Source organism: Engraulis encrasicolus, chromosome 16, assembly GCF_034702125.1.
Source record: "Engraulis encrasicolus isolate BLACKSEA-1 chromosome 16, IST_EnEncr_1.0, whole genome shotgun sequence".
Taxonomy (NCBI): Eukaryota; Metazoa; Chordata; class Actinopteri; order Clupeiformes; family Engraulidae; genus Engraulis; species Engraulis encrasicolus.
In genome coordinates, this window is record NC_085872.1 from 12,909,653 (window position 1) to 12,926,264 (window position 16,612).

Here is a 16,612-nt window from a genome sequence, read left to right on the forward strand (position 1 = left end):
GTAACTCGGTTTTTTGTGGCAAAAAGACACATAAATGTTGTTTTTTTGCGTTTTTTTGTGTGCATTAAATTTCTATCCTAAACAAGCATTACCAGGAAGTGTCACCACCAATTTACCGACAACACAGTTGTCGCGCCATACGGGAAACTTTGAAGCCTTTTTTCTCAGTTTGCCGTTTTCAGAGTTACTGCGTTCTTAGATTGTAGGGCAGTACAGTTAGGCCATGGCAAGGCATGCAGCCTGTTTTTAAGGGTAGCTTTGTTTTTACATTACGGTAGTTACCGTTCTCTTGCTTTCATTTAATTCCATTTTTCAAAGTCTTGTTTTCTTCCACTAATATCATCCAAGTGAGCTCAGCTGACCCATTTCGTGGAGGACCCTTAACTGAGCATTGACTCTATGTCTGCAATGACCTACTAGCCACTCTAGCACTGCATCTGAATGTATATCATTATAGGACATCCAGGGTTAATGCTTGTCTCCTGCGGTTAGTGTGGGACCATGGTCACTGACGACAGCTCATGGTAAGCAATTGGTGACCCGATATCTGTGTCATGGCCTATTTGGACGTAATTAAGTTTCTTGGTTAGACTCTTGAGTGTGGTGCCTGACGTTTGTGTGTGTGTGTGAGTGTGTGCGCGTGTGCGCGTGTGCGTGTGTGTGTGTGTGTGTGTGTGTGTGTGTGTGTGTGTGTGTGTGTGTGTGTGTGTGTGTGTGTGTGTGTGTGTGTGTGTGTGTGTGTGTGTGTGTGCATGTGTGCGTGTGTGAGCACCCGCGTGTGTAAAATTTGTGCCATTTACCATAGCCCCATAATGCACATCGTTGAACCAGTGGAATTCTGCAATATTCATTGAAAAGTGAACTACCGTAGTTAACTACACCACTATAACATAACACAGGCCTTAAGTAATGTGCTACCACCTGGTCATTGCCACTCTGCTAACAGCAAATTTATAACACTGTGTCTTATCAGGTTTACTGTTTTTGTATAGTGCTAGTTAAAAACAATAAGTTATATTATAAGTTATATTATGCTCAAGAACTTGCATATTTTGCCAATGAGGCCATTGCTGCTTCTCTCACACTTACATTCACACTCACACAGAGACACAAGCACATGCATACAGCACCCACACTATTGGCCTACTTTCTCTGACCACGTTAGGAGTTCAAAGCACTAGGCATCTGTCAGTGCTGCCCAGGGGTGAAAGTAGTTTTTTTTTTTTTCTTACCGGTGCTACGCACCTGTGCGCACCCGTCCACTTTCACCCCTGGTGCTGCCCTTCCAGGCAAGCAATGTCGGTGCCTTTACATGCCAGGCCCTAACTGGGCACCAGAGCGATCTTCCATCTATGTGGAACATGACTCATGGTGGCTGGTGATTAGTCTGTGTGCTCTGGTAACTGAGGCCATCACCCTGCCTGGCATTGACGGGATTTATAATTTGTCCTGCTGGTCTTGGCAGCAGTTGTTGCACGCCGCGTCATGTGTGCCTGTCAGGGAACTTGTTCCGAGATTGGTCTAAAGATAGATCACACAAAGACAAAAAACTTCAGCCCCCCTGCCAATCTATGTCACCCTAGGCACAGCGCACCTAGTTGTGAGTGCTTTTTCTATTTATTTTTAAAAAATTGTTTTGGGGGTTTTCAACTTTTCATTTAGACAGGACAGTGAAGAGAGGGACAGGAAACGAGTGGTAGAGAGAGAAGGGGGAGGATCGGGAAATGACCCGGGTCGGGAATCGAATCCGAGTCACCCGCGTAGCAGTACAGTGCCCAGCCGACTAAGCCACGGCCGGGCCAGTAGTGAGTGCTTTAATAGTTTAGTGAGAGTGAGTCAGTGATGTGACATCATAGTTTCCTTTCGAGTCCAGTCCTACATCATGTTGAAGTGTAACCTGTGGCATTGGTTAAGGTCCTCTAAATCAACCCCCTTCAAGCAGCCCTAGCTCTCAGCTCTACACAATTTGACCTTAACTTTGCTCTAAACCTTAATCTCGCAAAAGCCTTCATGTAGTTTTAACCTTCAATGTCATATTATATAAACAGGCCCTCTCTCAGATTGCAATCCAATCACGTTAGAGACTCACAGCCTGTGTGTTTGAAACTCACACAATGTGTGTGTGTGTGTGTGTGTGTGTGTGTGTGTGTGTGTGTGTGTGTGTGTGTGTGTGTGTGTGTGTGTGTGTGTGTGTGTGTGTGTGTGTGTGTGTGTGTGTGTGTGTGTGTGTGCGTGCGTGTGTGTGTGTGACAAATACATCGTAAGCAGCAGTTATGAAACGCTGTGAAATGTCCAGTGGTGGTGCCTAATTTACCACATTAGCCGGAAGGCAAGGAAAAGGTCAGTTGGGTAAAGCCTCTTAGGTGCTATGACTGTCAGACCAGAAAATGACTGTGTGTTAATGATTCTCACCTCACAATATGTGCCAGTAGTCAAAGCTATTGCCCAGTCTGAATGTCATATGTCATATTCATTACACATTAAGCCATCTTTGGCGGCTAACCCTTATGCTGAATAAGGACCGTAGCTATATAGGGAGATGTCTTTCTTGAACCTGGTTGTTTTTTTTATTTTAATCATTGTTGGAATTTCCGTTCTTTCCCCAGGTCATGGTTTCTTACAGTGGTTTCTGTTGTCTTAACCTTTATACTATACAGTAGCATATAGAGCAGGCGACACCGATGTGGTGCCCGTGGACACCAGGTAGTCCTACAGGAGGTTCTGAGGTACCCTCCAAGAATGTTGTTAAATAGTCAAAGTTAATGTTTTTCTTTTAATTTAAATAGGAGATTAATTATTTATAACTATAGTATAAGCAAATAATCATTTTAGTGTGATATCATAGTGTGATTTGAGAAGGATGTCATAACATCACTCAGTAGAGGATTTTTGGGTCAGGATCAGTAGCCCTCAGGTAGCCCTCAGGTAGCCCTCAGGTAGCCCTCAGGTAGCCCTCAGGTAGCCCTGAAACCCAGAAAGGTTGGGACCCCATGATATTGAGAACACATTTTCACACCTCCGAATAAAGTCTGGTGATGTTTTTCTTTCTTTACGTCAACATTCTTAGCATCTGACCCTTTTCCTCGGCAGGTGAGATTTTAGTTCATTTTAATGTCATGTTTGTTGCTATCAGCATATCAGCTGTTGCCTTTTCACAAGGTCTCATCAAAGCTTTGGTGTCACTGTCAACATTAGTGTTGATGGTCACCCAAGTCCACAGCTTCCCCTATTCACTCACTCACTCACTCACTCACTCACTCACTCACTCACTCACTCACTCACTCACTCACTCACTCACTCACTCACTCACTCACTCACTCACTCACTCACTCACTCACTCACTCACTCACTCACTCACTCACTCACTCACTCACTCACTCACTCACATAATCATCCAGAAGTAAACATTTTACATATATATTTAAGATCCCAGTTAATGTTTTCATAGTTACTTTACTATGACAATAAACATGCAGTATGTTGAGCTACAGATCCACCTAGAAGACAAATAAGTTTTAACTGTTGTGAAAGTCAGAAAAGACAAACAAAATGGAAATATGAATGGAACTATGGAACTAGTGTTCACCAACTGGGACAGAGGACAATTTACAGTGACAACTAAGGGTCAGGCCATTCATTTTCCCCCTGAATAATATTGGTAGCACATACAGCAATTATTACTGCTCATAGCCCAGACAATCTGAGTGTCCTCACTGCTCCATGTGTCCCAATAGAGGGCTTGAGGGGTCATGTTTAAGGTTGTTTGAGTGCAGACACATGAGATGCGGCAGTGTTACAGGAACAGGGCTTTGAATACAGCTGGACAGACAGACAGGTGTCTAAGGATGATGCTCTCTCTCTCTCCCTCTCTCTCTCTCTGACAAAACACATGTTCATATATGTTCATCAAGTAATTAATTAAGTAATTAAGTATACTCTATTACTCAGATGAAGGCAGTGTAATCATATTCAGCCAGGGAAGGGTTGGAAGCCACATATGGTGCTTTATGTGCACTATGGTGTCTGTCAAGCATTGAAAAGCAACTGGAAATGAGATGCAGGCCTGCAACACTTCACATTACACAGGACAGTAAAACTTTGTTTAAGACAGAAAGCATTACATTACCTTGTTGAACCAATAGGTGATGTAATGATGTCAGTAGGGCTGGGCGATATGGAAAAAAAACTAGATCACGATATGGATTACTTGATATCCCGATAACGATATATATCACAATATAGCACAATTACATACGTTTTCAGTTATTCTCTTTATTTGCTCTTTATTTTTTCATGTCGCAAACAACCTTTCTTTAAAATGGATCTTTTATTCTGATTTTTACAGTTACATGATCTTATGGTGTGTATTGTGACAACATGAAATGTAATTAAATGATTTTCAATTGTGTAAAATAGATAAAATTACTATCATACGATATAAACGATATAGGAGAAAGGTCACGATATACACTTTTATATCACAATAGAGCCCTAGATGTGAGCATTTCAAGAATGTTATATCTGTGATCTGTGATCTGTGACTGTGGTATTGTCATACTGTATAATGCATCTGATCTTAACAAAGAAACATGTACAATGTGTGATCATTTCTCGTTGATTATTTGTCTTTATCTCTGTCTGCAGCTCTCAGGTCCCCCAAGATAATTGCAGACCTGATCGAACAAAGTAAGGAACAACATAATATGTATTTATCAATCCCAATGATTCGTATCATATCCACCCAGATCAAAGCTGTATTCCTCAAAATAATGCATGTTCTGCTTGTTGGGTACCATTATGGTTTACTTTGATTTTTTGTTTAAATTCACCTAATTAGGATTTTCCAGTGACTAAGATCCCTAAGATGTCCGTATGCGAAGATGTATTTGTGAAACATGATAAAAAAGTTTTTGATGGTCATGACAGCATCTTGTAGACTGGTATGATTGTGCTTTTGAGAATTGCATCATTATTTGAAAGGTGTCATTCACACAGAAACAGATGTATTCGTGAAGCTATTCTTGAAATACGATGACTTTCAGCTAAATACATTCAAGCACTCGTTTAAAAACAAATGCAAAAACTTCTATGTAAGATGCCATTGTCTTTTTTAAAAATAGATTGTTGGAGAGCACCATCCGTTCCACCGTAGAACAGCATCTGTTTGATGTGCCAATGCATGACCATCACAGCTCAAGTGACCCTGAAACACCTGGACAACTGGCATCCCCTGTCACCTCAGCTCGCCAGAGGAGACGCCAGCAGCGCGAGCTGGAAGAAGCCCAAAGACAGCGAGACAGGTGCGTGTGTGTGTGTACGCAGGGCAGCTTTGGCTGGGCCTGGGACAAAGACATCTGAAAGGGCCCCAAACCCAACGCATACAATGTAATGAGGATCCACTTCTGGGTCCCCTCTCTGCCTGGGCCCGGGGCAAGTGACCCCTTTGCCCCCCACCCCCTGCCGGTTTCCCTTTGTGTACGGATATGTGTACATGCGTGCGTAGTACATTCATGCTTGTTATGTGTGGTTTTGTGGTAGAGTGCTGTATGTCTGACAAGCCAGAGCCAGAACTTTTAATATACAGTTGGCCATTTTCATAAGGTTGTTTTCTGAAAACAGAACTGTGTAAGGACCAGTTTTCATATCTCATTGCCTTGTTGATGTGAGCTTCAAGGCCAAACGTGTGTGGCTGTGTACCCTGCTAATCCCCGCTGATAGAGACCTTAGGGAGTCCTGCCAAACTCACACTGAAAACATTGGCTTAGAGATGAAGAGAAGTGTTAGGCATTAGCAGTACACTTTGATCTAAACATTACAAGACAAGGTCTGGGTTAAGAACATTGTTATGCTATGATATTTGGATGTTTGTTTTTCTCGTGGTCCAGCTATTTATACTCAGTGACACCAGAGCTATGCGATCAGTTTACAGTGCTTGAGTCCAACTTGAGTCCATCCCTAAGGGACCTCGAGGACAATAGTAGAAGAAAAAAGGTGCAATACTTAGTGATGGCTTCCTTGTGTGGTTTGATGATCTGAAGACCAGATCTGATTATCTATCCCCGTCTTCTCCGCTCTCCTTCAGAAAAGGCATCAACAAGGAGAACGATCCCTCGACTATAGGAGTTATCAATAACAGCAGTGTCGTAGAGGACGGGACAGAACACGGGACATCTCACTCACACAGTAGTCCCACCCAGACGCCCAGGCAGAAGCACTCTGCTGTAGAGGGGCCCAGACACCGGAAGAGCAAGCTTCACGCCGTTCCCACGCTGGTGGAGCTAAGGGACAATCAGGACTCCTCCTCGGTGAGTCCTCTCAGCCGCTGCTTTGTGGCAGAATGATTCAGCTAAATGCAGGCTCGAGCTGCACGTCTGTCTGCCTCTTCTTTTAGCCTTCTTATAACCTCTTACTCTGTCTCGCTCTCCCCTATCTTTTTAAAGTCTGGGATTTTTAGAGGCTTATTTGCTTTATTTGTGTGTTGTCTTTATTATATTTATGACCATCCACCCCCCACCCCCCCACTCCCAATTTTCAGTACTGTTTGCCCATCTGCTCATTAACTCTCTAAGTCCATATCTGCTCGTTCTTGTTTTGTTTACCCTGGTGAAGGTCTCCTCCGCTATCCATAACTCTGGTCTGATAATACACATTTACCTTATTTATACTCACTTTATCTCTTTGTCTCTCTCTGTAACTCTGCCATCCAAGTAGTGGATGTGGTTTAGGTGGGATAGTTGTGGGTTTTCAGATACTCCTTGTAGACTAGGCAGGAGTGCACAGTTGCCCCTGTAGTTCGGCTGGCAAACTAATGCAGGGAGGCCCTCTGCATTGAAATGGCTTGATTTGTTAAGACTAAAGTCTACGGTAGGCTCTGGAGTATTTATATAAACCCACTGGTGTTCAATCAGCATTTCCTGTCTCTCAGCTATTGTCATTGTTGTCCAAGAATTAGCCTACGCATTCCTGTATCTAAGATCACAGGTATGAAAAGGAATCTTATCTACTGCAGATCTATACAGGATGCGATTTGTCAGAAAACCAGAAGTAGGGATATGTTTCAGATTTCAAACAGTGGCAATGGAATTATATTAAACTGTGATTCAAATCATGTAGAAAAAGTGCGCTATCAAAACCTGAAGAGGGGACAATCCCCACCACCCCCCTACAAATCGCTCCCTGGATCTATGTACCATAAAGGAAAGTTCAAAACTACTGTATTGTTCAGACCAGATAGAATGAGTTTGTGGAAATGCCCAAATTAAGTGTAAAATAAACACAGTACCGGTAGGTTAAGTACTGTGATATTGAGATGTCTGCCTGCCCATGATGGGTGTAATACAGTACTGTATGTGGGACAAGAGGCTTGTTGTCACATGGTTGCCATTGACCCCTTCAGTTCAGCTGTGAAATCGTTTTCTGGGAATTCACCCCCCTTGACTTAGTGCTGGCAAAACCTTATCTTTGTTTGGCTTTTGTTTTGTTTGTGGTGTGTGTGCGTGCGTGCGTGCGTGCGTTCGTGTGTGCGTGCATGTCTGCATGCTTGCATACTTGTGTGTGTTCATGCTTATGTTGTGAATGTGTGGCTGTGTGTGTGTGTGCCCATCTATTTTTGAATCCCGTCTTCTAATGGCTAGGACCGATGCCAAGCAATTGGTAGCAGGGCTGTTTTCCTCTGGAAGGTTAATTGTGTTTGTGGTGGTGAGGGAGGGGGTGGGGGGCAGAGACAGGAAGAGAGAGACGTGGTAGACAGGGGATAGCAGAGACTCTGGAGGGCAGAACACAGGAAATCACATAGTTCATGCATGCCTCAATACGTGTATACGCAGACCTGTTTGATGTGTGTGTGTGCGTGCGTGCGTGCATGCTGCGCGCGCGTGTGTGTGTGTTTGTGTTTGTGTGTGTGTGTGCGTGCGTGCGTGTGTGTTTGTGTGTAGTCACTATGGCTATGGAACATAATGGAGTGTAGTGTACTGTAATAGCAGCCCAATTAGCTATGGCTTTTAGCATGTTTTTCGACTGCCCCGGGACAATATTTTTTTCTATTTCTACGGCAGTGTGGTACAAATTCATTCCAGTACATCATCAATATCTCTATTTACTCCTCATATATCTGCCTCTAGCCACTGCCCCCTCCCTCATTCACAAACACCCACGTCACGTGTCTATATCCCATGTGGCCTTCAACACTAAATGGCGTCTGACCGGGCTGAAATGGCTAATTAAGTGAAGAGCAGGAAAACAGAACAGCACAGATGGACATCTAAATTAAGGCACAAAACAACAAACAACAGCATGGGGTTTCTCTGGATAGGCAAGGCTATCTGAAAACAGCGGCTCCTCAGGTGTCTTGAAGCATGTCATCTAGAAAGCACAGTTTTCTCTTATGTGCAAGGCTCTAAATTAACACCAGCCAATCGACCAAATGCTGTTGAAATGTATGTTTGGCTGGTAGAAAAGACCAACTTACTGGCCACTTTGACACATTAGTGAGTGTGTGTTTGGCTAGTGAGGTTAACATCCACATTTTGGCTGCTGATGAAAAAAGTTAATTTAGAGCTCTGTTTATGTGTATTATATATTGAAGCTTTACCAAAAGCTGTCTGGGAGCTGCTTTTCAAATTACACTGTATTGGCGGGAGGAGTGTGTTACTAAGATAGTTGCTGCAGGCGATTGAAGCCTTCTATTTGTGTTTTTGTGCGTATGTGTATGTGTACGTACGGTTCCACGTGTATGCACAACATTGCTAGTGATTTTTCAACCTGAAGACATGGTTCATTGTGAGATTTTCTATATGCGTTCAAAAAGTACAATCAAGACACTGTACAATCTGATACGAAAATAAAACTTCAGAAACAATACCACAAACTAGATCCTCAAACTCTCCTCCCACCCACCACCCTGCGCTGAGGTTAAGCTAAACAGTGAAGGTTAAACCAAAAAGGTTAAGCCAAAACGACAAAACTGACAGAAAACAACAAACAAACAACAAAAGAGGGGTGGTTATGGTCTTAGGTCAGTGATGCATATGGAAGAGAGGTCAGGGGTGACACAAGTGAGTTACATTACTAGTGAAGTAGCCTCTCGCAGCTGTCCAAGGAGTTCAAGGAGTCAACATGAGTAAGAGAAGGTGGGCAGACCGTATCATGTTTTTGTTTTGACACAGCAGCACCTCTTTTCAAGTTTCCCAGTTTTTCAAGTTTTGAAAAGGACAGCACATATTTTTCCCATAAGTCTTGTGAGGGAGGATGTTTAGCTTTCCAGTTAGTCAAGATTAACTTCCTAGCTATAAGACCTAGAAGTGCAACAGTGGTTGACGTGAAAATAGATAACTTGATTGTGTCAGGGAGAACTCCAAGAAGTCAAGTCAAGTCAGCTTTTATTGTCAGTTTCTTCATATGCACAGGTCATACAAGGAAATTGAAATTACGTTTCTCTCTCTATACCATGAAGGACATAGACATTCACAGGACTGACATTTACAGACTGACATCAAATTGCAAGACAGGACAAGAAGCACACTGATGGGCCAATAACAGTAAAGTGATGAAGTGAAGGGAAAGGCTGCAGTAGAGGCTGTAGGTTCACTTTTGATGAAGTGTACACATCTCCCTCAATTCTCGGACTGCTGGATAGACAAGTCAGTAGATGTCAGATAAGCACCATAAGACTCCATTCTTCCTTTTCGCCATACAGTACTGTTTTTGGAATTCGCTTCTTGCAAAACGCTCTGAAAAAGACAATGGCACAGACACCACCTCCACCAGTGCCAAATATCGATTTTTTACATTTTTAACATTTTTTAAAAACATTTTCATATTAATTTGCAAGGGGATATTCAGGGACTAAATGAGTTGTCAAGTCATGACTGAGAAGTCAAGTGGTGGTGCGTGTATGTTTGCATGCTGCTGGTCACGAGGTACACAATCACGTACTCACTGCACTGCACCTCAAAATCTGATTGCTAATATCTTCTTCCACTTGGCCCTTTATCAAAAACCCAGTGGTTACTTTAGACACTGGTGACAGGGCTCTAACACCAGCGAGGTGCCAGCTGAGACCTTTAGGGTGGGATTTTCCATGCCATGACTTACATAAGTGGCAACAGAGACACTTGACACTCTGACACACATCTGATAGTGGGGCAGCAGTCTGTGCAGTCTCCACCCTCCTTCTAATTGCTGGGGTGTGATTAAGTTTGTGTGATGCAACGGAGGCAGTTTTTACACTAGTAAGGACAGTATCAAAAGACTTACCTATTTATGGAAGTTGTTAATGTACTGTACAGTCTTAGTTTTGTGTGTGTGTGTGTGTGTGTGTGTGTGTGTGTGTGTGTGTGTGTGTGTGTGTGTGTGTGTGTGTGTGTGTGTGTGTGTGTGCGTGCGTGCGCATGCGTGCATGCGTGCATGCGTGCGTGCATGTGTGCGTGCGTGTGTGAGTGTTGTTATGGGAGATGGGAACAGGGTCATGGATCCTAAACTGAAATGAAACCAAAGATTCTTTTAATTCTAACACCCCTGTTAAAGTCGCTTGGCCATCCTGCTCTTCAAAGTATTGAGCTTATCGCCCTGTGTGAGTGGGCCATGTTGTTCCTGTTGATGAAGGAAGAGAACATGCTGAGGACATGCTGAGTGGAGGTGTCTGAAAGGGTGTCTACAGTACAGCTGCATTGGGGCCATTTTGTGGCGTCTGCTGTACTCATGGAAATGCCAGGGATCATTCAGGGGTCTCAGAGTAGACTTTTCACACAGACACGCACACGCACACGCACACACACACACACACACACACACACACACACACACACACACACACACACACACACACACACAGACCACACACTCACGCACACACACACACACACACACACACACACACACACACACACACACACACACACACACACACACACACACACACACACACTCTGGACGATCATTCACATCAATATTTGTTGTCAAATGCAGGACGGGAAGGGCCTGTGAGTGTGGGAATTTATGCTTATCAGTCATCATTTCCCACAGATTTGGTTTGGTCTAAAGGTCCCATCTAATCTTTTTGGCTTAATGATTCCGTTTCTTTCATGCAAAGCCACTGTGTAAAAGGCATAAAAGTGCACAGTACATGTAAATAATCTTATGTAGGTAAGTAGCTTGCAATAACCCACTTCAGTGTGTTGAAATACCTTGTCTGATTTCCTAATAGAGTTATCTATTCAGTCATATTTGAAGAGACCAAGAGGCGGTGTCACAAACAAGGTTAAACGCGGCCAGAGTGTTTGGGATGACTCTCCCTCTGCAGGGAAAGAGTTTTGAGTTTTGAGCAAAGAGTTTTGTTAAACATGGTTATGGAATTAGTGTTAAAGGCCAACTTCCGATAAAACTCAGTTTTACTCACTCCTTTCGAAGATCGGACGGTCACCCCAAGTTAAACTCACTTGCAAGGCTCTCATAGCGGTGCGTCAACTCTCCTGGCTGTGTTTCCCGGTGTTTCCCAATTTACATAAATAATGCAGAGAAACGAGCGAATCACGAAAGCCTTTCTGTGTTTCGTCACATCGAAAGAAGGCGTTGCCCAGAAAGGTTTATATCGACCCATTTATCTAAAAACATGTCGAGTATTTTTTTTCTGCTTGTTTTCAAAACAAGCAACGTCTGGTGGCCCGAAACATAGCTTAGCTTAGCCATCAGCTGGTTGCTACTCTCAGGTACACACACAGCACAAAGCCTCATACATAAAGCCAACTCACTCTGGTTGCTCCGTGCCTGCAGCAAGCCTAGGGGTCGCTGTCGAAAGAGCACAGCCCTGAATGGAGCCTGCACGCCTCCGCTGGCGCCCCTATAGTGCAGTACCACCAGGGGAAGTGGCGACTCTGTTTGCCATTACATTCTCTCCAAGAACTTGAGGACTGAGCCAATCAGAGACGCGTTTCTTCGAGAGCAGGAGGAGTGAGCCAATCAGAGACGCATTTCCACGAGAAACACGGAACACTCTCTCGTTTCTCCACAAGCCACCTTGCCAGCTTGCAAAAACGTCTTGAAACAAAGCAACCAGCGCGTTTTTTAAAACAGGACCAACGCGTAACACATTCAATAACATTGGGGAACACGGCAGTATTTATGAAATAACGTTGAGAGGCGATCTTTAATCAAATATGAATGATAAATTACGTTATGCAACTACGTCAGCGATATGCAACCCCTTTTTCATGTCTCATTGTAAGGGTTTCGCATTTGTGTTGCAGTACTCCACTGATATTTTCTGTTTTTTTTTTCTCTTTTTTGTCAATTTTCTCTTTTCTAGTTGCAGCCAAAGGAATGTTTTAAAGTATCCAAAGCACATGACCAAGCACCGACAGGGAAAATGGAGCCTACACATGACTGGTGTGTACTTAATGTCCTCTTGGTTTGGCATGCATGCTCAGCTCATGTGGAAGACATACTACAAACAAAGGCTTTAGGTGCTATAACCACACACCCAACCACTTTTTTGAATTAAATGGTACCACTGTGTGGTTTACAGAATTGTGGCAAACAGAACATTTTCTTCTTTAGTGGTTTTGTGATGTCTCCTACTTTGTGGTGAAAAGCACATCCTAGAATAATATGTTATCCACAGTGATCATTTCAAACAAAAAAATGAAGGGAGAAGTTTCTCATGGAAATATGCATTGTTTTCATTGCTTAAGCAAAATCAACTGAATTTATTTTCATATTAGCACTGATGTGATTTATGAATAACACAATGTTCTGTCACAACACACTTCCATCATTACATTACATTTCATTTGGCAGACACTTTTTAACCAAAGCGACTTACAATCGAAGACATACTCATAGCATGCAACACTTGCAGATACTCAGTGCACAGGAAATGTACAGAACAATAACTACTGATGCCAAGTAAGGTGAGTTTTTTCCCCGTACGTTAGCACAGGGTTAAGTAGAGTATACACATATAACATATGATAACATTGTATGTTATCACTGCCTGGTTTGTTTTGCATAGGTCCTGTTAAATAGGTTAATACATTGGTCAATTGGTCAATACATCAGTCAATTGGTCAAAACATTGGTCGAGGGTCAATACATTGCTCTGTCACTGAGTTTTTCTCCAACCAAAAACAGGTTACTAAGCACTGTGCTCTGCAGAAATCTGCAAAGTATTTGGTCAAAAAAAATCCAGATGTAATGACTTGTGATCATGACCTTGTCTTTTCTTTCCAAAGGGATTTGCATCACCAAGACACAGATTGTGGTCCAACACTGGTGAGTGTTAGTTTCACCATAGTTTCTGTCTTTTTGCTTGTTACCTGTATGTCTGCTTTTGATGCATAGTTTTTAATGGATTTTGTGTGTTATTTTATTAGTGCTATGAAAATAAATTGCATTTCATATTTTTCTTTCCATGCACTCTATGACTGTAAATCAAATCCGATTGATACAGATAGTCTGAACTACCTCCTTTTCTGTGGCCTGTAGCATCAAGTCTTTCTAACATGTTATGTAAAGACATGAGTTTACAAGAAAGTGATCAAGCAAAGCTCTGACCAGCTAAAGGGAGAGGAAGACTATGGCCCAGTAATAACAACACGAGTATGTTTCATGCGATCACTGGGGACCGCAGTAGCTTGCACAACAGATGCCCTTCCCAGGCTTGGTTCCCGAGTGTAAAACAGTAACCCACACACCAGGCTGGGTGTGAGCAGCCGGTCAGCGGCCTGGCCTCTATCTCCTCTCTTGGCTGAGGTGTTCACCTTTGACACAGATTCCCTGTTGGAAGGGTGCGGCGCTCGCTCCAAAAACAAAATTTTTACTGAATTGCCTCCAAGAGAACCATTGTTTTCAGCGTGAACATCCTGGTCCCGCGGAACTAGAATGGTGGACATGTGCCAGCCTAGGCTCCCAGTCCGGTTTCCAGCTATCATGTTCAGCATGTATTTGTGCTGTGGTTGTGGCTGAGTCGCTGTGTTTACATGGGTTGCTGTGATTAGTTGAAGTACTGGGTGTGCACAAACTGTACACATGTATTTGTCCTTGTGCAAACGTGTGTGCCCCTTTGTCTGTGTATATACACTACACAGTGTGACAGGAGACAGGACAAGACAGGAGTTATTGACATGAAGTCCACAGATGGCAGGAGTGGACGCGCCACTTCATCTGCTTTGCCACTGACTCAGGCCGCTATTGCCATGCCATCTGCGGCACGGCATCATCATGACCCGCTCAGTGCCCTGCCCTGGCATGCCCACAAGCTCTCACTTTGGCTTTTAGCACCAGCTGGGTGATCCCCATCTTCTTCACCTCACACGTACTGTACCTCTAATTCTGTCTGTCAGTTGTGTGGCATGGAACACTCCCTCTAAACATTGTATCAATTAATGATGCCCAATGTGAATAACTGTCTTTAATTCATTGGTAACACATTACTTGATGCTGGCGTCATACGTATGACATAACAGTGTCATAACATTGTCATAATATAGTCATGCATGTGTCATAAACATTTTGCCAATGTTATAAACATTGTATGACTTTGTCTTTATGTGAAATTCGGTTATGATAAACATGGGCCTAACAATGTCAACTTTTCATGGCCATAAAACATTTATGACATTGGCATTATGTTTATGACTCGTTCATGACACTATTATGACACTGTTATGTCATACGTATGACGCCGTCGTCAAGTGAAGTGTTACCTATTCGTTTTAGAGAATAAAAGGGGTTGCTTTCCTGAAAACAAATATCACAAGCTTAATTGCCGGTATAGCCTTGAATACGGTTATACAATTATTTCATGAGACCATTGTATCATTTGTTTATCACAGTGCTGCTTTGCTGTGTTAAAAGCACACCTGTTTACTATTCGCAACAAGCTTAGTTTTGTTGTTTTGGTCTCTGTGTAGTAAATGAGCACTCAACGTCATATCCAGTGCTCCTAGAACTAAACAACCACTTGAAGAACCAAGCTCATGCATGCACACACACACACGCGCGCACACACACACACTCTCCCCATTTTCCCCTCCATCCACCCCTCTTTGGTACAGTACTGTACGTAGGCAGGCATGCCTACTGTATCAGTGTGTCAGTGTATGGCATGTGCATGGTCTAGTAACCGGATCACATGCTCCAGTGGTTAGAACACGCTGTCCCCTCCTGTACTATAGCATACACGTACTCTACACACGCGTCGCCAGGCCTCCACTCTCACTTCAGACACGCTGGCACACAACTAGAGCAGGCAGCAGGGGCTTAAGGGATTACTGACTTCAACACCCCCCCACCGCTCCAAGTACTCGCAGCTCTCAGGGGACAATTCTGTGCTTTTCTGTGCAATTCTGTTTTTTCCCCCTTGTGATCATTATTTTTAAAAAGTTACCAAATCCACAATAGATTAAAAAGAGAGCTGCTATTTTGAGTAATTCCAGGGTAATATTTAGATTTTAAAGAAGTGTGATGTTGAGATTTTATAGATACTGCATAGCTGATGAGAATTATTCATGGTTAGAACTGTTCAACACTATGATGCTGCTCAGATGATATGTGAACATCTGTGGCGCTCCCCTGAAAAGTACAAGACAGCGCTGGACACATGGGTTGACAGTTGCTGCATCTCTTTTGCTGCATCAGGCACCTTAGTCAAAGTCTCATCCCCATTAATCCTGTGTGTGTGTGTGTGTGTGTGTGTGTGTGTGTGTGTGTGTGTGTGTGTGTGTGTGTGTGTGTGTGTGTGTGTGTGTGTGTGTGTGTGTGTGTGTGTGTGTGTGTGTGTGTGTGTGTGTGTGTGGCGAGGTCAAAAGTGCTCAAAAAGAGGTCCTTTGTGGGGTATTCCCCTCAAATTTAACAGTGTTTTTCCTTACTCTGCGTGTCTGTGTGTGTGCATGTGTGTGTGTGTGTGTGTGTGTGTGTGTGTATGCCTGTGTGTTTGTACTGTATGTATGTCCCCAGCAAGAGTTCATAACACAGCAGTGTTAGGGCCGCACCCCCACTGAGAAACTGTACCACGCGTGACCAGTAGAGATTACGTAACTGGAGCACAAATGGAGGAAGTCAAGCAGTGCTTGCCATCTCACTGCAGTTCATGCTCTGTTACCCCAAACCCTTTCTGGAGATCTGTCTGGAGAACCCTTACTGAAGATTTGGAGTCTGTAATTAACGGACTTGCCTCTCGGTTCATGACACAAATTTAGTGTCTTACATTTGTCTTATTTCTCTTCATTTGAGATATTTGAAATCTGATTCAAAGTCAAAATCGGCTTCATTGTCAGTGTGTTAACATGCACTGATAATACTGTTTTTGTAAAAACCTACAGTTAATTAACCCTTGTTCGTAACGTTTTAGTCAAAAATATCAGTACTTATTGATGTGGGTTGATTGGTTTAATGGTGAAAGCTTGATTTAAAAGGGCCTTTTGTATGGCAAGTGGCAAGTTTCATCTTAGGCACCGTTGGCTTCAAGTGGCCTCCATTGTTCTCCAGCAGCAAGTGCTAATGATTCAATCACCATTCCCCAATTTGTTTCTGTCACACATAAAAGATGTGTGAATTTGTGTTAGCCATTATATATATACTGTATATAAATTATATTATATTATATTATGTTATATTA

General features: G+C 43.0%; 1 protein-coding gene across 6 annotated transcripts in view; it reads left to right on the forward strand.

Moving 5' to 3' along the window:
* fam13a (family with sequence similarity 13 member A) overlaps positions 1-16,612 on the forward strand; it is a 68,601-nt gene that overhangs the window by 37,586 nt on the left and 14,403 nt on the right. For all 6 annotated transcript variants that reach the window (XM_063218670.1, XM_063218675.1, XM_063218669.1 and 3 more), the window contains 5 exons: positions 4,645-4,686; positions 5,121-5,300; positions 6,083-6,305; positions 12,302-12,381; positions 13,227-13,266. In XM_063218670.1, the coding sequence (XP_063074740.1) occupies positions 4,645-4,686; positions 5,121-5,300; positions 6,083-6,305; positions 12,302-12,381; positions 13,227-13,266 (565 nt within the window). The remainder of the gene's footprint in view (positions 1-4,644; positions 4,687-5,120; positions 5,301-6,082; positions 6,306-12,301; positions 12,382-13,226; positions 13,267-16,612) is intronic.